Source organism: Oryctolagus cuniculus, chromosome 11 (genome assembly GCF_964237555.1).
Source record: "Oryctolagus cuniculus chromosome 11, mOryCun1.1, whole genome shotgun sequence".
Taxonomy (NCBI): domain Eukaryota; kingdom Metazoa; phylum Chordata; class Mammalia; order Lagomorpha; family Leporidae; genus Oryctolagus; species Oryctolagus cuniculus.
The window spans coordinates 116,289,197-116,305,593 of NC_091442.1; the positions used below are offsets into that span (position 1 = coordinate 116,289,197).

At 47.7% G+C, this 16,397-nt stretch overlaps 1 protein-coding gene across 6 annotated transcripts in view; it reads left to right on the plus strand.

Annotated features, from left to right (window-relative positions):
• Nucleotides 1–16,397, plus strand: part of TNRC6B (trinucleotide repeat containing adaptor 6B) — a 287,810-nt gene that overhangs the window by 108,598 nt on the left and 162,815 nt on the right. For 4 of the 6 annotated variants that reach the window (XM_051834072.2, XM_051834078.2, XM_051834074.2 and 1 more), the window contains one exon: nt 7,642–7,709. The exons of the other annotated variants lie outside the window; for them this stretch is intronic. In XM_051834072.2, coding sequence (XP_051690032.1) covers nt 7,642–7,709 — 68 coding nt within the window. The remainder of the gene's footprint in view (nt 1–7,641; nt 7,710–16,397) is intronic. 6 annotated transcript variants of the gene reach the window in all.

The window sequence follows — 16,397 nt, forward strand, 5'->3', positions numbered from 1 at the left end:
TTGGGAAGTGCTGAGTGAGCCAGCGTCCAGCCAGGAAGCCAGTGTTCCCCCCTGGGCCAGGCAGACAAAGATTACATTGTTTCCCTCTACCAGGGGAGTGGAGGAGGGGTGTCTGGGCCGCAGGGGGCCTTGCTGATGGATGTGGAGGGCTCCTGGGAGGGTCAGAGGAGGAAATGCGGGAACATGCTTCCTAGAAAAGTGACTGTGGCCCCACTGTTGGAAGCTTGGGGGGGAGGTTCACTTGCACTACAGGTGAATAGGGCTTTGCAGGCAGAGGAGCTGCATGTGAGGGGAGCCGAGCGCAAGTGGAACCAGCTCTGTAACTTTCTCCGGCTGCTCTGTGTACTCTAAGAGCAGAAGAGAAAGAGGGGAGGGTCGGTAAGGGGGTGACCTGCAGAGAGCAGGTGCGGTGTTGGCAGCCCAGGGTGCTGAAGAGGGAGCATCTGGGAGGACTCTGAGGAGAGCCCTGGGACCAGTAGTCAGGAGGAGCACTCCTCCCCCCGGGGTCAGGTGGAAGAAGGGAGCAGCAGTCCTGCTCAGATAGATTTCAGAAATGGTCCAGGTGTGTGCAGCCTGCTGCAGGTCGGTGGTGCGGCCCTTCCCAGGTGCAGCAGGTAAAGGGGCCGCCTGGCCAGCGGGGGTCCAGAGTGTCTGCCTCCTGTGGCTTCGTGAAGTGCTCTCGCCTCCTCACAGTATACCAACAACCAGAGTTTTTTTCACCTTTTTTTGCTGATCTGTAAGGTTTTACATTTCTATTTATTTATTTGAGAGGCAGAGGGATAGAGGGAGTTGCTATCTGCTGTTCACTCCCCAAGTGCCTGCAACAGATGGGGCTGGGCCAGGTCGAAGCCTGGGCCTGGGAACTCAACCTAGGCCTCCCACATGGGTGGCAGAGACCCAATTACTTGAGCCATGACTGCTGCCTCCCAGGGGAAACTAGAATCAGATGGAGATGGGAATTGAACCCAGGAACTCCAAGGTGGGTCACAGGCATCCTAACTGCTCGGCGCAGTGCCTGCCCCCATCTGTAAGTTTTTTGGGGACTGATGCTGTCTTTATCATGTCAGCATAGTGCCTAGCAATTTCTCCACAAGTAATTGTTGAATCAATGAAGAGCGATAGGAGAAAGGTAAAGATAGGCTATAATTTTTATGAATCTGAATATTAAAACTCCCAAAAACATATGAAGGAGTGGCTAAATTACCACGTTAAATATATTTGTGGGGCCAGTGCTGCGGTGCAGTGGGTTAAAGCCCTGGCCTGCAGCACTGGCATCCCATATGGATGCCAGTTCGAGTCCCAGCTGCTCCACTTCCAATCCAGTACAAGAAGGCCCAAGTCCTGGGGACCTTGCACCACATGGGAGACCTGGAGGACTCCTGGCTCCTGGCTTTAGATCGGCCCAGCTCTGGCCATTGTAGGCATTTGGAGAGTGAAGCAGTGGATAGAAGATCCCTCTCTCTCTCTCTTTGCCTCTGTAACTCCACCTTTCAAAATAAAATAAATAAGTATATTTGTACAAGAAACTTGTAGAAAAGATAAATGAGGATTCAGAGTGTTTGGAAATGGACTTGAGAAAAGCAGGGAGCAGTGATCTTCCCGCACCACTCTCATTGCCTTCCTGTGGAGAGTGCTGGAGAGTGGGAGGCAGGAGTCAGCCTGGTGAAAGAGGTCCTGTCCTCTGGGAAAAGCAGGCCGTGGCATTTAAAGGAATGTGCAGTAGTTTGAAGTATATATGAGATGGTCTGGGGGTAGTGGCCAGATCAGTGTATCTCACTGGAGGCCACATTACAAATATGCATATCTCAAGGAGCTTTGTGGAGTTCATAGAATTTTTGTATTATTCTTTAATTACATTTCCACAAACTTTTGAGAAAACAAAATGTATTAGAGAGACAGAGAGACAGAGACAAAACCAGAGAGATCTCCCATCTGTTGGTTCACTCCCCAGATTTCCGCAACAGCCAGGTCATTAGCATAAAGCCAGGACTAGAAACCCTTGCGTCCCAGCATGGGCGACCCAAGCAGCATCTGAACCACTGGGCCCACACCTGCTGCTCCGCAGACTTTGGAAGCCCCCTTGTGTATAATAGCACAGAGGCTGAGGGCACAGTGCCTGTGCCACCAGGGCTTTAGAAAATGGGTGAATGGGGCAGAGGCAGATGAAGAGATGGCTTTGGCACAAGAGCGGAGCTTCACTGCTCTGCAGAGTGAGCGTGCAGGAAGGGGTGCAGCCAGAGCTGCGCTTAGAGAGGCTCACCTGCGAGTGATTTGGAGAGTGGATTGCAGTGGGATGAGACCCAGCAGCATAAAGACCAGCGAGGAGGCTTTCGTAATAGTGAAATGTGGAGACCCTGGCAGTTAGAAGGGATACAGAATGGGATGTGAGAGCTGTGTCAGAGGCAGACGCTGCAGCACTTTGTGATCTCTTGAATATGGGGTCAAGGAGGGAAGAGAAGGGCATCTGGTACAATTACAGGTTCCCGTTTGGGACTCAGTGAGTGGTGATGCCACTCATGTAGATGATGGGATTTAAAGAGGTGAGGAGACTTGGACGTGCACATGCAGTTTGTTTTGGACCTTTCAGGCCCTCCAAGTAGAAAAACCTTGAACACAGAACATTGGGACTGGAATCAAAGGTCTGGCAGCCAACATAAAGGATGTTCCTGAAGCTGGGGTTTTCCAGTTATTCCTGTCATTGCTGCTTAAATAAACGCTGAATATGGGGACAGCTGTTGCGGCTCAGCACGTTAAACCACCACTTGGGGCACCCACATCCCATATCAGAGGCTGTGGTTCAAGTTCCAGCTACTCTGCTTCTGATCCACCTTCCTGCCTGTGTTCCCGGGAGGCAGCAGATGAGGCCAAGTACTTGGTCCCTTGCACCCATGTGGGAGAACCAGAGTTCCTGGTTCCCAGCTTTGGCCCAGAGGCCCTGGCCATTGTGGATATTTGGGTAGTGAACCAGAAGATTCCGTCTCTGTCTCTTTCTTTTTCTGCCTTTCAAATGAATAAATAAGTACGTAATTAAATCTGGTTTGAATTTCACAATGTGCACGTTGTGTGCCCTTTCGCTTCCCCTAATTTCAATTTATAATGGAAATAAAGTGTAAACCTCTCATTTTTCTGTGGTTTTTGAAACTTAGTTTCTCTGGGGCCAGCACTATGGCGCAGCGGGTTAATGCCCTGGCCTAAAGCACTGGCATCCCATGTGGGCGCCAGTTCTAGACCCGGCTGCTCCACTTCCAATCCAATCCAGCTCTCTGCTATGGCCTGGGAAAGCAGTAGAAGATGGCCCAAGTCCTTGGGCCCCTGCACCCACATGGGAGACCCGGAAGAAGCTCTTGGCTCCTGCCTTTGGATCGGTGCAGCTCCGGCCATTACTACCAGTTGGGGAATGAACCAGCAGATGGAAGACACACACACACACCCCTCCTCTCTCTGTGTAACTCTTTCAAATAAATAAATCTTTAAAAAAAAAGAAAAGAAACTTAGTTTCTCTAATATTATTCATCTTCTGTAGTATTGAAAGGGTGGTGGACTGGAAAGCCTTGGTTTGCATTTTGTTGTGCTGTTTCTTCTGTGTTACTGTTGTCTGTCTCCTGGGTTATTAGGTCTGTAAGCAATGAACTATACGTGGCTGAGTTGGGGATACTCTCATCTATTTCCCTGAATATGTAGTTTTTTTTTTTTAGTTTATTTGATTTCTTTTTTTTTAAAGATTTATTTATTTTTATTCATGTCAGAGTTAACAGAGAGGGGGAGATACACACACAGAAAGAGATTGATCTTCCATCTGCTGGTTTATTCCCCCAGATGGCCAGAACAGCTGAAGTAGGAGTCGAGAGCTTCTTCCAGGTCTCCCACATGAGTGCAGGGGCCCAAGCACATGGGCCATCTTCCTCTTCTTTCCTAGGTGCATTAGCAAGGAGCTGGATCGGAACTGGGAATCGAACCGGTGCCAGTTGGGGATGCCAGCACTGTAGGCGGTTGTTTAACACACTACACCACAATGCTGGCCCCTCTTTTTTAAAGTTTTACTTATTTATTTGAAAGGCATAGTGACACACACACACACACGGAGTGGAAAAAACAAAAGATCTTCCATATACTGGTTCACTCCTCAGATGGCTATCGCAATGGCTGGGGCTGGTCCAGCTGCAGCCAGGAGCCAGGAGCTTCTTCCGGGTCTCTCACATGGATGGCAGGGGCCTAATCACTTTGGGCCATCTTCTGATGCTTTCCCAGGAATACTAGTAGAAAACTAAATTAGAAGTGAAGCAGCCAGGACTTGAGCCTGCATTCCAATGTATCAGTATCACAAAGTGGCAGCTTAACCCATTGCACCACAATGGGGGCCCCAATGAAAGTCAGAGTTACACAGAGAAAGGAGAGGCAGAGAGAGAGAGAGAGAGAGAGAGAGAGAGAGAGAGAGAGAGGTCTTCCATCTGATGGTTCACTCCCCAGTTGGCTGCAACAGCCAGAGCTGTGCTGGTCCAATGCCAGGAACCAGGAGCTTCTTCTGGGTCTCCCACGCGGGTGCAGGGGCCATCTTCTACTGCTTTCCCAGGCCATAGCAGAGAGCTGAATCAAAGTGGAGCAGCTGGGTCTCGAACTGGCCTCATGTGGGATGCCAACACTTGCCAGTGCGCCACAGCGCCGGGCCTTGACTTTTTTTCAAAAGAATTATTTTATTTATTTGAAAGAGTTACAGAGAGAGGTCGAGTCAGAAAGAGAGAGGTCTTCCATTCTGCTGGTTCACACCCCAAAAGACCACAACGGCCAGAGCTGAGCCAATCCGAAGCCGGAGACAGGAGCTTCCTCTAGGTCTCCCACACTGGTTCAGGGGCCCAAGAACTTGGGCCATCCTCCATTGCTTTCCCAGGCCATGGCAGAGAGCTGGATTGGAAGAGGAGTAGCCAGGACTCGAACCCGGTGCCCATATGGGATGCCGGTGCTGCAGGCTAGGGCTTTAACCCACTGCACCACAGCACTGGCCCCTCTATCTGATTTTTAAGCATTGTACCTTTAGGGGAATTTTCGTAGGACTGGTAATCCCATTTGTAAAGGTAGCTCTGTTTCTATCAGTTATCTTCCTTTACTGATCAGTGAACAATCTGGAACAGTAAAATACTTTTTTCCCTTTGAAAATTTGTATCAACTATGTATAGATGTTAAAATGTGCGGACACAGTAAAAGAATTGTGAGGAAATCCTTAGACCTACTGCATACACCAAGACATGGGACATAATCGCACCCCAGAAGACTCCACACGCCCCTCCTGGACCACATCCCTCCCCAAGACAACTTGCATTTTGCATTAGTCATTCTCTTTCTTTTTACTTGGACTGTTTAGTTGTGCACATATGTGGGTCGAGTGGTATGATTGGTGCACTGATGAGATCGGGGTAGGTGTCACGGCCAGCGCCTCCCGCTCTGGCGCCCTGATTGTCATCCAGGTAGTTCTGCTGATGGAGAGCACCAGAAGTTACTCCTCCCATCAGCTCTGCACCATTAGCCACCTCCCCCATCCCTCTCCCCAAGCACCCCCAGGCTCTGGTAACCCTGGTCCCCTCCCTGCTTCCTTGGCAGCCACATTCCCTCCTCTGTGTCTGGCTTGTTCCACGTAATACAGTCTTCCAGTTCCATCCATATTGCTACAAATGACAGAATTTCGTTCTTTTTAAGGGCTGTATAATATTCCATGTTACCACACATCTTTATCCACTCTTCTGCCGACCAGCACTTGTGTTGTCTCCATGTTGTGGCTGCTGTGGACAGTGCTATGGTGAGCTTGCCAGGCAGATGGCTCCTCCGTGTGCTGATTCATCTCCCTCGTCCATGTACTCAGAAGAGGGACTGCTGCATCTCGTGCTAGTTCTGTCTGTAGTCTCGTGAGGAAAACCCCACACAGGTGTCGGGACTGCTGGCAGCACTTTCTCCACATCCTTGCCAACATTCACTTTTTGTCTTTTTGGGAATAGCCATTCTACCTGAGATGAGAGGCTGTCTCTGTGGTTTTGACTTGCATTTCCCTGGTAAATAATGATGTTAAGCATCCTTTTAATATTTTTTAAAAATAATATATGTGTCTATGTGGTTAAAAATGCATATATTTCAACTTGATATTAATGAAACCATACTCTAATGTATTCTTTTGTGACTTGCATCTTTTCTTATTGCTACATTTTTTTAACTCCTCCAGTCTGAGTAACTGTAGTTCATTTTAATGCAGTGTTCTATTGTTTTAGAATAGCCCGTTCATCTATTTTACTGTCAATGGCTATTTGCTTCTGTATTTCTTCTGTTAAAGATAGTACTGTTTTGGGGGCTGGTGCCGTGGCTCACTTGGTTAATCCTCCACCTGTGGCACCAGCATCCCATATGGACGCCGGGTTCTAGTCCTGGTCGCTCCTCTTCCAGTCCAACTCTCTGTTGTGGCCCCGGAGGGCAGTGGAGGATGGCCCAAGTGCTTGGGCCCTGTACCCGTGTGGGAGACCAGGAGGAAGCACCTGGCTCCTGGCTTCAGATCGGCACAGTGCCGGCCGTAGCGGCCATTTGGAGAGTGAAGCAATGGAAGACCTTTCTCTCTGTCTCTGTCTCTCTCTCTCTCTCTCACTGTTTATAACTCTACCTGTCAAATAAATAAAAATAAATAAAATAAAAATAAAGATAGTATAACTCTACCTGTCAAATAAATAAAAATAAATAAAATAAAAATAAAGATAGTACTGTTTTTAGGACTGGCATTGTGGTACAGTGGGGTTAAACAAATACCTGCAACGCCAGCATCCCATATGAACATCAGTTGAAGTCCCAGCTGCTCTGCTTCCAATCCAGCTCCCTACTTAGGCACCTGACCCAAGTGCTTGGGCCCCTGCCACCCACATAGGAGACCAGGCTGGGGTTCCAAGCTCCTGGCTTCAGCTTGGCTCAGCCCTGGCTGTTGGAGAATGAACCAGCGCATGCAATATCTTTCTCTGTACCTCCATCTCTCTCTCTGTAACTCTGCCTTTCAATAAATAAATAAATATTTTAAAAAAGTAATACTATTGTAAGTATTTTTGAGTATGTGCAAAAGTTTCTCTAGGGTATATATCCAGAAGTGTATGGTGTTGCTAGTTTGTACCATAAATCCATGTTCAAATGTACCAGGTCTCTGCAACCTGTTTTTCAAAGTAGTTGTACCAGTTCACCTGCCTTCTAGGAGTGGGTGAGGATTTTACTCCAGAGCTTTGTCTGCACTTGGCATTGCCTGGCTTTTTAAGTTTAGCCGAGCTAATAGTTGTAAAACGTCTTTACATATGTTTAGGTACCATCTATGTGTTCTCGTCAGTGAAATTCTCTGTTACTTCTAGTAGGTTGTCTTTTGCTCGTTGGTTTATGTGTTCTAGGTGGTAATTCTGTGTCACGGTGAAAGGGAGCTGTAAATCCATAGGCTTCCTCTTCTGGGTCTGCAAATCTGGTCACCCAAGGAGTGATTTAAGCACACATGGAGTTTGAAAACCACTAGCCCGGGCTTCTGTCCTGGGCCCCACAGTGAAGTGGCCCTGGCTTCTGCACGGGACAGGTCCTGGCACCTTGGAGGGAGTCGACGCTGCGTCCCCGACTGCTGCTGACCTGTGGTGCTTGCCTTTGCAGGTGGAACAGGAGGATTTTGTAATGGAAGGGCATGGCAAGACCCCGCCTCCTGGTGAAGAAAGCAAACAGTGAGTCACAGTTCATTTAAAAAGGGTTGGATCACACAGGGTCGGAAGCACTTCGGGAAACCTGCTGAGGGCGTGTTTGCTGGGGCTGTGTACGTTGGAGGCGTGGAGATGTCGTTGTGGAGTTTACCATTTGCTCTGGTGATTTGTTAATGCATCGCTTCTATTTATAGAGTGACTAACTGGAGGGACAAGAAAGGTGGCTTTGGAGGTTTTCACACTTGGCTAAGCAAAATGTATGTCAGGCCCTAGCACAGGCTGTAAGGCTTGGGTGTTCCAAATTAAAGCAATTCAGTTTGGTTGATTTCCAAAGAACGTGTGAAGTGGTACATCCTTTTCTTAGCAATGTCTTCATGAAGTGAACAGAATTAATAGACCGTTCCCCGGCTTTCAACTGTGAATTTATTTGAATAGTGCTTCCTGAAATTCTATTCCATTTGGTTATTTACACTTCTGATCTTTGTTTAAATAACAAATTGTTTTCCTAAAGGAACAGGAATTTATAAATAATACAACTTAGCCAACATTTTGAATAATTCAGGACCCTCCCCTCTGAGTTCCTACGCGGTGGTTGGTTTGAAACCTGGTTAGCTTTTGGGGGCAGTGAGAAGACTGTTTTCTTCCCTCTGTCACAGAATTTGAAAAATGTACTGCAGAGCAGACTGGTTTTCCATTTGCCCTTTTAAAGGAGAGACGGTTGAGACCGGCTTGAATTGCTGCCATACCACTATTTTTATTCACATAGTAGTCTTCTGAATTGAATGGGTTGGTGATTCATGGAATTCACCAAAAATCTGCAGAGAGAAACGTCTCTCCCTCACTCTCTCCGTCCCTAGAAAATAGTTTAATTTTGATCTCTCTCAAGAAAATTCTGTCTCTGAAACCCCTGGGAATGAATTGTGCCGGCCGGACTGGACTGCCACGAGACAGGGTCGTGGAGGGGCTGGCTTGTCTCCTGTTTGTTGTGAATGGAAACCAGGATATTTTCACAGCTGGTTTAATTTGCTGACCAGGCAGTTTTAAAAATAGCTTACAATATAAATCCCAACTTTGCTGTGTTCTGTCAGACGCACTTGTATTCCGCATGGGGCTGACGGAATGCGTTCCTCCCTGGCATCTCGTCCCGAGGAGTGGCAGGACGGTGCTCCCGCATGGGGCTGACGGAATGCGTTCCTCCCTGGCATCTCGTCCCGAGGAGTGGCAGGACGGTGCTCCCGCATGGGGCTGACGGAATGCGTTCCTCCCTGGCATCTCGTCCCGAGGAGTGGCAGGACGGTGCTCCGGTGCTCTCCCTGGCCCCTGCCCCACCCACTCTGGTTAGAGGTCTTGCCGTGTAACAGTCTCGGTTTCTATTTGTCAAGGGTTTCTGTGCACTAGATACGTTGCTTAGACGTTTTTACTCTGTCATTTGTCTCCAGTTTAATCAGAGATCAGGGTAGGTGACTTGCCCATGGTGATGCAGCTTGAAGTGGAACTTGGGATTTGAACCCACGTCTCACTGACTTCAGAGCACATAGCATCACTCTCTCAAATCCTTCGTCAGCCTGGGGCTCCGTGTACTTGGGAGGAACCGTGGTTAGCAGAACTGCCCTTGCCTGTCGAGATCAAAGTCTCACAAATACAAGCGAGACAATGGAAGTGGTATCAAGCCTGTTTTTAGAATACAGATGAAAGTTCTGTTCCTTAGAGGGTGGCCATTTCCCAACAAACCCGCGGTGCCCTGCCCTGAATGAGCTCCCCCGAGCACAGTACTCTAAGCTCATAAAGGGCCTCGGAGCCCAGCAGGCTGAAGCAGCACGTGCAGGAGCCCGGCCGTTTCACAGGTGAATCCTGTTCGGTCTCTGCTTTCCTCGGACCTGGTTGGCCATCCTGTGCTGCAGTGGTGAGGCAGACCGGAGTCTGCACGAGGGACCCTCCCCCTGAACCTGCCCACTGTGGCTGTGAGACAGGGGAGCCAAGGTGCTGTGTTCTTTTGTTTGCAGCAACAGTGATAAAGTTGAAAACTTTTTTTTTAAATATCAGAACTGTGATTGGCAAATGATTATTACTTATTACAGTACTTTCTACACGTGATTAAATCTCGGGAGGGACTCCAGGAACTGACTGTTGCACACCAGATCCCACAAGTGGCACGTTACTGAATGACCTGCAAAATTCCCGTTTGCTCGTCTTTTAATTATAAAAGTAATGTACATTTGCCATAAAGCACTCAGAAAAACGTGGGTACAGAACTACTTCTGTACCCTCCTTCTCTTCTCTTCTCCCTAAACTGTGTCTGTGCATTTTAAAATAACTAGGTCTTTTCCCAGCCTGCATCTCTGAGCCTTGCTTCTGTAACTTGAACCCTCTTGCAGTTGGTCTCACTGTGTCCCACATCTGCAGAGCATTCTCATGACTGGGTGGACTGCGGGCTTCCTTCTCTGATAGATATTTTGATGGCTGTCATCTCTTCATTATTACAAATAATATTTTATTTATATATTTATTCTTAGACCTTTATGGGATATTTCTGTAGAATAGAGTTTGGTTTTGGATATTTTGTTTTGTCTGTGGGTATGTGTGTTTTTTATTGAGGTAATGGCTATCAAATTGCCTTCCAAAAAAAAGCTATTCCAGTCTTAATTTTCAACAGTGTGTAGAAATATTCATTTCTCCACATTTGGCAATAATAAAATATCTCTAAATTTTGGCTACTTTCATCTTTTGTTTTCATTTGTATTTTTCTGTTTACTAAGCAATAGAATATATTTTGCTAGTTTATTTACCATTTATGTTTTACTTTGTGTGTGTATTTTAAGATGTATTTATTTGAAAGGCAGAGTGACAGAGAGAGAGGGAGAGACAGAGACATCAAGAGGTTTTCCATCTTCTGGTTCACTCCCCAAATGGCCACAATGGCCAGGACTGGGTCAGGCCAAAGCTGGGAGCCTGGAACCATATCCTGGTTCCCCTCGTGGGTGGCAGAGACTCAAGTACTTGGACGATCATCTGCAGCTTTCCCAGGTGCACTAGCTGGGAGCTAGACTGGAAGTGGAGCAACCAGGACTCGAAGAGTTGCTCTGACGTGGGATGCCAGTATCGCAAGTGGCACCTTAGCCCAGTGCACCACAGGGTCAAACCCTGGATTGTCTATTTTATAGTTTTGTAGGAGCCCTTTATAAATTTTTTAAAAGATTTATTTTATTTATTTGAAAGGCAGAGAGAGAGAGAGAGAGAAGTCTTCCATCTGCTGATTCCCTCCCCAAATGGCCACAATGGCTGGAGCTGGGCTGATCTGAAGCCAGGAGCCAGGAGCTTCTTCCAGGTCTCCCACGCAGGTGTAGGGGCCCAAGGACTTGGGCCATCTTCTACTGCTTTCCCAGGCCACAGCAGAGAGCTGGATCAGAAGTGGAGCATCCAGGAGTTGCACTGATGCCCAATGAGATGCCAGCGCTGCAGGTGGCAGTTTTACCTGCTGTGCCACAGTACTGGCCCCTCTTTATAAATTTTACATGTTAGCCTTTGTTGATATGCCTTAAGTATCTTTTTCCAGTCCTTATTTAACACTGAAATATCTTTCTTGCCAATAAAACTTTTACATTTTTACATAGTAAAAGGCAGCCTTCATGGTTTCCGTGTTTGTGCATAGAGAAGTCTGCCCTACTTTAACATAAAATATCTTTAATTTTTCCAGATGAAATTCTTAAATTTATTTTTATTTGAAGGCAGAGAGAGACCGAAAGAGCACGAGAGAGTGCTTTTGCATCTGCTGGTTCAACTCCCCGAATGCCTGCAACAGCCAAGGCTGGGCCAGGCTGAAGCCAGGAGTCAGGAGCTCCATCCTGGTCTCCCACATGGGTGGGAGGGACCCAGCCACTTGAACCATCACTTATTGTTGCCTTTTAGACTGTGCATCAGCAAGAAAGCATGTCAGAGCAGAGTAGATCGGACTCTGGGATGCGTGCACCCACAGTGGCTGTGAGTGAAGCCCTTGCACCAGTCTCCCACTCCACTCTCCCACCTGACTTCCTACATTTAGACCTGTAATCGAGCTGGTACTAATTTTTAATTTTTTTTTATTCTGACAGAGTTAGACAGTAAGAGAGAGAGACAGAGAGAAAGGTCTTCCTTCTGTTGGTTCACCCTCCAAATGGCCGCTATGGTCGGCGCTGTGCTGATCCGAAGCCAGGAGCTGGGTGCCTCCTCCTGGTCTCCTACGTAGGTGCAGGCGCCCAAGCACCTGGGCCATCCTCCACTACCCTCCTGGGCCACAGCAGAGAGCTGGACCAGAAGAGGAGCGACCGGTACCAGAACCCGGTGCCCATATGGGATGCCGGCGCCACAGGCAGAGGATTAACCTAGTGAGCCACGGCGCCAGCCCCAAGCTGGTACTAATTTTTGTGTATGGTGTATGTTGTGAGGCTGAGATCTGAATTTACCTTTTTTTTCCCCCAAGTTGATTCCAAAGCTGGCTCTCGTTCATTGGTATTAGGCTGTAGGAGTCGCCAGTTTACTTACAGAGGCTGGGGGAGCACTGGTTAGTATAACCTGTTCAAAATCACAGAGCAATTTTTTGAGGGTTAGGATTAAAATTATCTTGTTAGCTCATCTGTGCCACTTTCCTTATTTCCATTGGACATTAGGACCACAGATTTAGGAATCTTAAAAATTATTTTATTGCTGTGCTGTTTATCTCAAGGGAGCTGAGTTCTAACAGAGTAAGGTAGCTGTGCATTCAGAGAAGTCTCTTGAAAAATAACTGGCTTTTGAAAGTGGAGAAAGTGTGTGCTTCACTGGTAATATTTACATCAGTTGTGAATTCCAGGGTGAGTATGTACACAAGATTGTGTAGAGTACATAGCTTTGAACACTTTCTATGTATTGCTTCGGTGTTGTTGCCTCTACAAGGGATTTATTCACTGTTAGTATATCTAATGTGATCAGTGTTCAGAGGATATTCTTTTTAAGAGACCTACTGTAGCAAATCAGACAGGCTACATTTATTTTTCCATATAATTACTAGATTAAAATTATACAGCTTTAATCACATGGGAAGTGTAACACAGGAATAAATATCAAAACTGTGACAATTTTTCAAAACAGAGTGAGAAAGTATGGGCTCATAGATTGTGTCTGACGCATGCTGATCCGAAGTCCACGTCAGACAGAATACTACCACCCAAGCAGTCTTTGACTTAGTTACGATTTTCTTTTCAGTTTTTGATGGATACTTAGTAGTTACACATGTTTATGGGGTACAGTGTGACATCTCAATACAAGTGTATAATGTATAATGTTCAGATCAGCGTGACTGGCAAATCTCACCTTGGACACGTATCATTCCGTGTTGGGAACTTTCCGAATCCTCCCTGCTCGCTATTTTGCAACGCTCAGTTCGTTGTTTGGGATCAGAGGGGCGTGAGAAGCCAATCCTCCCACCCTGCTGCTCCCCAGGCTGCCTTGGATGTTTACGGGAAGATCATTTAGTGCAAGTGATTTTGAAGCTGAACATCAGTTTTGGTACAGTAAGCACTTCGTTTGACTTCTTTCATTTTTTTTCAATATAAATTAAAGTCTAAGCTTTAAATCTCCATACTGAAATTGAGACAGTATTCTGAAAAGGTAAGCATTTGTCTTTAACCTGGCAAAATTATCTGATTTTTAAGTAAACTTTTGTTGATTGAATTTTATTATTCTTTTCATTTTACCAAAGGCCTTTACTGAAAACAAGCCTCTCAGAGCAGGATGTTGAAGCAGTATGGCACGGCTGTGTTCAGTGTGGCGTAGCTCACAGCCGGGAAGAGGCAGGAGCAGCCAGGTGTCCACCGACATGAGTGGCTGAACAAAGTGCTTTATCCACACAATGGAATGTTTGTTACACAGCCTTAAAAAAGAAGGAAATCTGTTGTACACCAGGAAGGGTATGAACCTTAAGCACACTACACTGAGCCATACAAGCCAGTCCTAACAAGACAAATACGACGTGACTGTCTCACATAAAGTTTCTAAAATAGAAAGTAGAAAGGTGGCTGCCAAAGACTAGAGAGAGAAAGAATTAATGTCTCATGGAAGCAGAGTTTCAGCTTTACATGGTAAACATTTTCTAGAAACCTGTAGGACAGCAGTTCGAATACACTGGACACTCCCAGACTATATACTTAGAAATGGTGCAGGGGCCAGAGTTGTGGGGTGGCTGGTAAAGCTGTGGCCTACGACACCAGCATCCATATGGACACCGGTTCGAGTCCTGGCTTCTCCACTTCCCATCCATCTCCCAGCTAATGGCTTGGGAAAAGCACCTGGTCCCCTGCCCCCACGTGGCAGACCCAGATGAAGCTCCTGGCTTTGGCCTGTTTCAGCCCTGGCTGTTGTAGTCACTTGGGGAGTGAACCAGCAGATGAAAGACCCCTCTCTGTCTCTCCCTCTCTCTCTATAACTCTGACTTTCAAATAAAATAAATAAACTTAAAAAAAATGCTTGAGCTGGAGCAGGGGTTAAGGCAATGTTTGAGACACGTGGATCCGAGTGCATGCTTGAGTGCTGGCTCCACTTTGCATCCAGCTTCCTCCTGTTTTTGTTGTTGTTGTTGTTGTTGTTTTAATTTTTATTTCACAGATAGCATTAGACAGTGAGAGAGACAGAGAGAAAGGTCTTCCTTCCGTTGGTTCACCCCACAAATGGCCGCTACGGCCGGCGCTGCACCGATCCTAAGCCAGGAGCCAGGTGCTTCCTCCTGGTCTCCCATGGGGTGCAGGGCCCAAGGACTTGGGCCATCCTCCACTGCACTCCCGGGCCACAGCAGAGAGCTGGCCTGGAAGAGGAGCAACCGGGACAGAATCCTGCGCCCATATGGGATGCTGGCGCTGCAGGTGGAGGATTAGGCTAGTGAGCCACGGCGCCGGCCCCCAGCTTCCTCCTATTAATATCTGCTCTGGGAGGTTGAACAAATGATGGCTCAGGTACTTGGATCCCTGTCTCCCACATGGGAGACCTGGATTGAGGTCTTGGCTCCTGACTTTGGCCTGGCTTAGCCCTGGATGTTGTGGGCATTTGGGAAGTCAACCAGTAGATGGAGGATCTATCTCTGTCTCTCTTTGTGTGTCTCTCTGCCTATCAAAGAAAATGAAAATAAATTTTAATAAAAATGGTTCAGATAATAAATTTATTTTTATTTTTATTTTTGACAGGCAGAGTGGACAGTGAGAGAGAGAGAGAGACAGAGAGAAATGTCTTCCTTTGCCGTTGGTTCATCCTCCAATGGCCGCCGCAGCCGGCGTGCTGTGGCCGGCGCATCATGCTGATCCGAAGCCAGGAGCCAGGTGCTTATCCTGGTCTCCCATGGGGTGCAGGGCCCAAGGACTTGGGCCATCTTCCACTGCCTTCCTGGGCCACAGCAGAGCTGGCCTGGAAGAGGAGCAACCAGGACAGAATCCGGCGCCTCGACTGGGACTAGAACCCGGTGTGCCGGCGCTGCAGGCAGAGGATTAGCCTAGTGAGCCGCGGAGCCAGCCCAGATAATAATTTTTTTTTTTTTGACAGGCAGAGTGGACCGTGAGAGAGAGAGACAGAGAGAAAGGTCTTCCGTTGCCATTGGTTTACCCTCCAATGGCCGCCGCGGCCGGCGCCCTGCGGCCGGCGCACTGCGCTGATCCGATGGCAGGAGCCAGGAGCCAGGTGCTTTTCCTGGTCTCCCATGGGGTGCAGGGCCCAAGCACCTGGGCCATCCTCCACTGCACTCCCTGGCCACAGCAGAGAGCTGGCCTGGAAGAGGGGCAACCGGGAGAGAATCCGGTGCCCCAACCGGGACTAGAACCCGGTGTGCCGGCGCCGCTAGGCGGAGGATTAGCCTAGTGAGCTGCAGTGCCGGCCCAGATAATAAATTTTTAAACTGCAATTTAAAAAATTTTAGTGATCTAATTGAAATAAACTTTAGGCTGGCGCCGTGGCTCACTAGGGTAATCCTCCATCTGCGGCGCTGGCACACCGGGTTCTAGACCTGGTCGGGGCGCTGGATTCTGTCCTGGTTGCCCCTCTTCCAGTCCAACTCTCTGCTATGGCCTGGGAGTGCAGTGGAGGACGGCCCAGGTCCTTGGGCCCTGCACCTGCATGGGAGACCAGGAGAAGCACCTGGCTCCTGGCTTCGGATCAGTGCGGTGCTGGTCTCGGCGGCCATTGGAGGGTGAACCAATGGTAAAGGAAGACCTTTCTCTGGCTCTTTCTCTCACTGTCCACTCTGCCTGTCAAAAAAAAAAAAAAAAAAAGAAAAAAAAAGAAAAAGAAAAGAAATAAACTTTAAATGCACACGGTAGCCTGGATTTTAAAAAATGTAAATTTATTTTACTTACTTATTTTTTATTTTATTTGAGAGGCAGAGAGACAGAGAAAGACACAGAGAAAGAGACAGATCTTCCAGCCGTTGGTTCACTCCCTAAATACCACAACAGGCTGGACCTGGACCAGGCCAAAGCCAGCAGTCCAGAATTCAGTCTGGGTCTCCCACATGGTGGCAGGGAACCAAGTACCTGAGCAATAATCTGCTCCCTAGGGTGTGCATTAGCAAGAAGCTGGACTTGGGAGCACAGCCAGGATTAGAATGCAGGCACTCCAGTATGGAATGTGGCCGTCCCAGATAGCTTCAGGACTGCTGTGCCAAATGCCTGTCCTAGAATGTAAAATCATTAACTTTTATATTGGTTTTCTGTTGAAATTATA